The 7,903-nt window shown below is 52.0% G+C and overlaps 1 protein-coding gene across 1 annotated transcript; it reads right to left on the bottom strand.

The window, feature by feature from the left end:
• Positions 1–6: 6 nt before the first annotated feature.
• AP3M2 (adaptor related protein complex 3 subunit mu 2) lies at positions 7–7,900 on the bottom strand (the record flags this gene model as incomplete). The annotated part of the gene is given in 8 exon segments (XM_006023064.1): positions 7–575; positions 898–1,042; positions 1,914–2,121; positions 2,985–3,118; positions 3,691–3,776; positions 4,320–4,457; positions 4,945–5,116; positions 7,703–7,900. Coding segments are annotated over 8 exon segments (1,182 nt in total), but the record flags the coding sequence as incomplete, so codon positions are not given.
• Positions 7,901–7,903: the final 3 nt, after the last annotated feature.

The raw sequence follows: 7,903 nt of genomic DNA, 5'->3' as shown, positions 1-7,903 counted from the left end.
AAAATGAACTGGGAACTCAGCTCTTTCAAACCAAGTCTTGTGCCACCTGTGGAAAGACACCAGCCAGCTGAGCACAGACTCTATGGTGTGTGTGGGGTGGGGTGGGGGGGGTGGGGGGGGAGTTGGCACCAGTGGTTCCACTGGGGAGCAGGGCGAGGTGCCAGGAGTGGAGCCTACTTATCTGAAGTACCAATCCCATGGACCTGACATTTCATTTCTCCTCTGCCCCATCTGAGAATTCAGGACTCTGCTACGACAGATGCTACCTGATTGGCCCCTTTCCCCTCTACATGGCCACCTCCCTGACCACATCAGCACTAGCGTTCCAGGGGAACCCAAGCCTAAGACATGGGCCCAGCAGGGGTGACAATGGGTAAAGGAAGAAGCCAACAGCTGTGAACATGGGGGAAGGAGTGAAAAGGAGAAAAAAAAAAAAAAGAATGCTTGTGGTTCTTCCCTCACTCTCAGATGCCTCTATGTTCGGACTTGGAACTTGCCAGCCTTTGTCATATATTTTATGCCCTTGAAGGGTTTGTACTTCTCCCCATACATATCCAGGCGATTCACCTTCAGCCCTAAAACAAAGAAGGAGACAGTGAGATTCTGGGAGTGGGGCAGGGCTTCTGCCTTCCCACCCCACCTGGGTTACTGTGTGACAGAGCTGTAGAAGCAGCAGAGCTGAGGCGGGGTGCAGGCAGGCGGTACTAGGCAGCAGCCAGCAGAGAGGTGCATAACTAGATTCACCAACATGAAGCCCAAGCAGAGACAACATTTGAGCGGAGGAACTCAGCCATGGCACTAAAATGGCCCCGATGCCTGTAGAAGCATCAGGCTGGGTGTCAGACACAAGCTTGCCCAGCACAGGACAGTCTGTGCTCCTTCACCGGTAGCACCTACCAGAGATAGCCAGCTGCTGAATTTTAAACTGCAGGTTGATAGTGGGATTTTCGTCAGGCTTGGAGGCCCCCGCTTGGAGGCTCATGGTCCCCTTCAAACTCGGCAGCTTCTGGGGGTTTATTTCCCCTACCTACCATGACAGCAGCTTCCAAGAACAGAAAGGCAGCAGTAAGACAGAAGAATATCACAACAATCTGTAAGAGATTAACTCATGTACGGATGGTGTCAATGCTGCCTTGGGCAAAGGGGTTTGCCAACTCTATCCCAGTATTTGGTCTTTCCCATGAGAGCCACTGGACCTGCTCCCCAACTCTAGACCATGAGTCAACTCAGGCCACCTCAGAGTACATAAAGCTGAAAGGCTGCCTGAGGCCTGCACACTTGGAACCCACTGCTTCCTGCCTCTTTCGTGCCAATAGGCCACTGGCCACAGACATTCTTGCTGTGCGTGTTTAGGAGTTCTTGCTCTTCCAACACGGGTGCCTAAAAGTAATGCAGATCTTCCTGGGGTATTACAGGCTTAGGCTGAACAACTACCATGGGAGACAAGGCTTCTCCCTGTTTTGAGACAGGTCTAGTTTGAAGCACACTCAAGATCACGAGCCAATCAATTCAAAACCCTCAGCCCTGTAAACAGGAGTCAACACCCTCGCACCACTGGACTGCACAGCTTGGCATCAAACAGGCAGCATTACCCTCCTCACTATTTCTGCTCTCACCATCACCCAAGAGTAATCAAAAGTTAGGCATTAGATTGCAGAAACCCAAATGAGCAGTGCTGAGTAAGAACTGGCTCGGGAGGAAGATGACTCCCTCCAGCCGGGGAAGGCTCTGTTGAGAGCAATGCTCAGGGCAGAAAAACAAGCACAGAATCCCCACTCTGCACTGATCAGGTGCTCTCCCCAGATTTCAGGCCAAAGCTCAGAGGGAGCATTTTATGCAGCAAAGCAGCAGGCTGAGCCATGCAACTTCAGCTCCAGCCTAGGTTAAAATTCCACATTCCTCTTTCCTCTCACCTTTGTCACTGGGTCGAAAGTGTGCGTTCCCTGAGAGGGAGTGAGGCTCATGTTTAAGACACCTTTTGGCATCTGGCTAGTGACTATCACCCCTTCTACAGTCTTCCCCATTGTCTGTTTGGGTCCTACGGTGATCTCGAAGCGTCCCAGAGAACTACTGTCACGGAAACTGATGTTGTGTTTAACATAAACAGGAATGGCCACCAAGCTGAAACAAAGGACACGTCACTGCAGTTGCAAGCCACCCCTTCATCTGCACTTCGCCCTCCTGGACCCTTACAGGCCCTGAAGGACATTCATGCTGTGCAAGAAAAAAAAGGAGTGCAAGGCCCAGCCAGAAGCTGTTTCCAGCTTTGTTTCACCAACCCACAGCCTGGCCTCTCAGCATCCCACACTCCTTCACTGGAGGCCAGTCAAGAATGAATTATGGTTTGTAACAGACTCGGAAGCTTTCAAGGGAAGGAAATATAGCATCCTTCAGTCTGACCACAATGGCAAGCTGACCTAAGCTAGGTAGCAGCAGCACTGTCTTGAACTGCTTGCAATTTGACATCATGTTTCTGCTCCCTTCCATCTAGCTGCAGACAGCAAGAGAGCTCTTCTCTTGACAGCTCCTCACTTGACAAAGTCCATGACACAGCTTTAGGGCCTAGGGCTAAGGCTGCTGATGTCAAACCAGCTGTTCGTGGAGAAGCCCAAACAACGAGGGAAAGCACACAAAGGTTACTTGCCCTATTATATCACTGGGTCACTCAGCTCTTGCTTTCCCTTAAGCTAGTTGTCTCGGGGGGATAAGAAACTGAAGCTTTTTGCTGACCTGCCATTTCCCAATTTGTTATTGCTGTACACTGTGCTCCTGCCATTAAGCTGTGAACAGAGCTGGCTTGCAGGAGTGAAATGACAGGATTACTGTCACAGCAAGCAAAGAGTATACTCAGATATTAGCAAAAGCTACTGTTCCTTTGGTCCTCGCTCAAGAATGGCAAGCAGCAACCCCCACCCTCTTGTCGTTTCTTTCATCTCCAGGCACGAGGGAAGGAAACAGTCCTCAGCCCTGGATTCCCCACTCACTTCTGAGCACTGACATGGTAGGAGAGCAGACGGAAATTCCCATCAGGTGGGATGAAAGATAGAATCCGTTCCGACTCCCAGCGTTTGAAACGCACGCAAGGATGGAAGCTGACATCATCCAGCAATCGGGGGTTCTGGAATGAGAGACAAGAGCCTAAGGCACTACTATGCCTTGTGACAAAGAACCTGCCCTCGTCCCCTTGCTGCATTCCCTTCTGTGCCACACAAAGCACCTGCTGCAAGGCACACAGTACATTCCTCTATTCTGGAGCTGCCCACACTCGGCTGCCTTTAACCGTAAAATATTTTCATTTGTCTGACAGTTGTTATATCAGATCATAGCCCAGCAAAGCCATGCACTGGGTTAGGTCATACAGCTGCCCTGATGAACAGGTGGTCACCATAAGACACCCGTCTCATGGTGCATGATGAGACTATAAAACTATAGGCTGCTTCTAGCAACCTATTTAGAAATGCAACCCTCACAATTAACTGCACAACTATTTAACAAAGAGCTTTCACCGTCAGTTCCTTCCTCCTTTCGCCAGCCAGCAGCTGAAGCCTGCCCTGATGGAATCCAGCGCAGCAAGCCCAGAACCCCATCAGCCAAAGGCATCTCCTGATGCCTAGCAGAGGCTGTTTAAACAGGCCTGTACTCCCTTTAAACAATATTAAGAGATCATAATGCCCCTTCCTTAAGCTTTACCATGAAGGAGAGAGTGAGGTCCGGCATCCCTGTCAGCTTGACACAAGCATCAATCACCCCTTGGATTTCGGCAGTAATTGTGGAACCTAAAAAGGGCAGCAAACAAAGCACGTCATGGGAAATGACTTTAGAGCTGAATGACAGTCACCAGGGACAGGAAGGAAAGGCTAGGAAGTGACATGAACAAGTAGCGTAAGAACCATCCCCTCCATGCAATGCTGGAGCCTGCAGTCTGCTTGGCGCACTTGCATACACACCTTGAGCATCATCTAGAGAAGTACCAGAGACTTGAAAACCACTGGCAGGGATTCCTACCCATACAGACAGCTGAAGGCCCCAGTCCTCAGCTGTAACCCAGACTCCAGAAAAATGTAGTGACAAAGGAATAACCTGAGCAAACAAGGTTTGCACTCAACTACTATTTCCAGGTTTAGAGTTGATGCGTAAGCACTTGTGAGGCAGAGAAAGAGGATGGCGCCCTGGTGTTTTGCAAAAATTTAAGATTTAAGCAATAGCTCTAAATGAGGATGGGAAAACAACCTCCAATACCCCTCTAAGGGAAAGATAGAGCATCTCCAACTGACTACTCCTACAGACAGCCTCAGCCTTCAATGCAAGCAGCACTGTACCCGACTTGTCGATGATGGCATCTATCTCCTCAATCACATCAAAATACGCCTCGTTGTTGGTATACTTCACCCCAGTCCGGCGCCACGGCACCACTGAGAGCTGGCCTGTAGGGAGCTGGTCTCCCACATTGGTGCTTCCTGGAAAGACAGAGAAGGTCAGAACAAGGAAAACCATTGCAACTTCATTCTAACAGAACAGTCTGTTCCTGAAGACTTCTGGCCCCTCGTGCAAAAGCAGTCACTCCAGCCACATCCTGGTGTGGAGTCCCTCCATGCCTTCTCTTCTGCAGCCCATTGTCTACCGCTCACATGAAAGCAGGAGAGACAGTCAACACTGAAAGCCAGCCGTGGGCAGACAGCCATGTCCTGGTTCTCACTAAGCTACACTGTCAGCAAGAGTATCATGTGCAGATACCTTTTAGTATAAAAGGAGATGTAGTTCTGGACCCTGGGCTACCCCAGTACTAAGGGGCAAAGGGGGACCCCCCAGACAGGCTTTGCCATGTTAGACATTAGTCGGTTGTGATCTGGATACCAATCCCTCCTACTACCTAACACCCACTCACTTTAGCAGACACATCATCGTACGACCTCTCCACCTTGCCCACTCCCCGCTGCCGCATACCTGTGATGGTGTTGACAACTGTCCGCAGAATGGTGGGGGGCTTTATCAACTCCTTCAGGATGTTGGACTCGGTAGCCAGAGGGAATCCATTGTCCAGCATCTCCTCCAGGACCTCATAAACCACCACCACATTGTCTTTGATCACCACCTCTGAGCAGACGCCAAAATAATCCTGTAGAAACAGACAAAGAAGCAGTTCCCCATTGAGCAAACCTAGGAGATGGAGAAGCGCAAGTCCCATTAACTGGGCCTCCTAGTGGGAGTCTTCTGTCCATCTCACTAGCTCCTGGACTCCACTGCACCAGCCTGAGCAGGCTGGGGTCCAGGCACAGACTGGGAGACAAACCCATGGCTCCATTTCCAATTCTGCCACTTGCTTGCTGCACAGCCTCAGGCAGGTCCCCCGCACCGCAACGTGCCTTGGTTTCCCTATCCATAACCATGGCTTCACTCTTCCCCTCCCTGGGGAGGCGAGATCAGTCAATAATACAATTGTCTAGAGTGTCAGCTATTAAACATCTATGCACACAATGCTCTCTTCAGCTGCTGCAGATTTTGTGCTCCTGGAAGGGAGAAGCCAATGTACATTTGATTACAGCCACGTGTTACTCACGCAGCAAAGATCAGAATGGGTGCGGAAAGCTGCAGCCTGTGCCCCAAGCCCTACCTCTGTGGTCTGGCTGTTTGAAGAGCACCATCCTCTCGCCCGACTGCCATTCCACTTTGCTTTGATACACTGCAAAGCACATATAGCAGCACAACTGACTTCTGGTTTTAAGGAAAGCCACATACTATTTGTGCAATGGCTGTTTAAGGTGGGGGAGGGTAGAGCAGAGCTGGCAAACTGCAGGCTGAGAAGAGATTATGCTGCTCCCCTCTGCCTGGGCTTTGCCACGGAAACACATTCACCAACTGACACGGCTGAAGTGCTCCCTCGCATGCTCCACCAACACCTCTTCCAGCACATGCATGCCACTTTCAAGAGCCTCAAAGCCAGGAGAAATTTGCCGAGTCCTTGGCCTGAGCCCCAAGAAGATTAGTCTGGTCTCTCAGACGCTGCTAAAAAGCCCAAACAGCAATCATCTCTGTACAAAGGACAGAAAACCCAACGGTGACATGTGAGAAGTGGGTAAGAGAGACACCTGCATCATGAATAATGGACAATTCCCAGCCCAACACCTGTTTCAGTCGCTCAGTCCTTTAACAGGCTACAACTGATATAAATTAACAGCAATTCCTCCACCATTTCCTCATTTCCCACAAGTACATAATAGCATTCCTGTATCTGGTGCACAGGTACAAGATGAGGCTGAGCCCGAGAGCCTAAACAATCTCATCAGATGGGTCGTTTGGATGGCGCTCTCCAAGAGAGACTCCTTATGCTGCAGAAAGCTGTGCTGGCTGGTGAGCAGGCACGAGAGACTGTTGCTCCTTCCCATCCTACCCAAAGAGATCAGGCCCCAAAAGCTTAACAGAGCCCAGCAGAGCATGAGAGGACCCCCACAGTGGAGGGTCAAGCTCCAGAGGCACAGAGCACGAGTGACCATGTCATTAAAATGCTGCCCAACCTGCTGTTTGCAGCGTCGCAGCACCACGCTCTCCAGCCTCATCCCATATCTGTTGCATTTGGACTCCCACCCCCTCCCTCCTCAGCAGGGAGGGAGCTCAAACACCAGGCTGGACTGCCCCGTCACACGACACAGAGCTCAGACTGACCGCTCCTGTTTTCTCCCTCTGCCTGTGACCAGTCACAGGGCACAGCACATCCTGATCACAGGGTGAACCATGACCGTTTCAACCTTCCCAAATTGCCTGAGGATCCCACTAACACTGCTCGCTGTTACATTCAGCAGCGCCAGGGCTGCGGGACTACAAAGAGGAAAAACACGAGTTTAGTTTCGTTCTATGAATCTACCACAAGAAAATCCGCGAAATCTGGCCTGTTATCCGAGCCAGGCGCAAAGGGTTTAACCCTTTTTGCAAACAGGAGTCCAACCAGATCATTTAATTACAAAAACTTGTAGGCAGCTCCCTTTTTTCCCCCTAAAGTGTGATGAGGACAGGGCGCCGGAAGATGCCGTAACCCCTACAAACACGCACCGCTCCTGTACCCTGCTACTCCAGCCATCGATACAGCTCTGCCGGGTCAGACCCTGTCCTCTCCGCACCCCGGCAGGGCAGTCCACGGAGTGCCACAGGCAGCACTCCCCTGCCTGCCTGTACGGCACCCTGTAAGGAAGGATCCTCGGTGCATACAATGTAAAGCAGCAGCCGTGTTGTGGGGTTGTGGTCCCAAATATAGACAAGGACCAGATACAACGCTAAGAAATTGTGCCTGTATGTGTGTGTGTGTGGGAGGGGGGTCATTCTCGTCTATACTGGGGGGAGGGGGGCTTTTCATGTAGCTTTGTCAGCACAGGGACATGCTGCTAATGCTAGGTCTTGCCCCCAAACAGCAGAAGACTTGCTGGTCTGCTCCAGGCCCTCGCAGCTGCAAAGACACAGTGTCACAGATGTCAGGGGCTGGCCAGGACCTCGCAGATCGCGGGGTGTTCGGGCAGGAAAGACCGCGGGGGTCGGCCCATGGGCATCAAGACGCTGCCCGAAGATAGGCAGGGCGGGGGGGGGGGGGTGGGAACGGCCCGTCGCAGGACGCGAATAAAAGGGGAAGAGACATCAGTTCCCGTTGTCACCTTCTGCCCCAACGTTTCCCGAGGCCAGGCCAGGCCCGCGAGGCGCCGAGCAGCCCGGGGCTCACCTGGAAGGTGTCGACGACGCGGTGCAGGAACTCGATGACGAAGAGCGGCGGCACCTCGCTCTGGATGACGGCCACGAAGAAGATGCGGTGGCGGTAGACGCTGAGCAGGTAGTGGTGCGGCGTGGGGATGACGGGCGGCACGTTCTCCGCCTCGGACGCGCGCTCCTGCGCCTCGAAGAAGTAGTCGCAGACGGAGCGGCC

Source organism: Alligator sinensis, unplaced genomic scaffold (assembly GCF_000455745.1).
Source record: "Alligator sinensis unplaced genomic scaffold, ASM45574v1 scaffold98_1, whole genome shotgun sequence".
NCBI classification, from domain to species: domain Eukaryota; kingdom Metazoa; phylum Chordata; order Crocodylia; family Alligatoridae; genus Alligator; species Alligator sinensis.
Note: the sequence above shows the minus strand (reverse complement) of the source record. Positions and strands in the feature narration are given on the sequence as shown.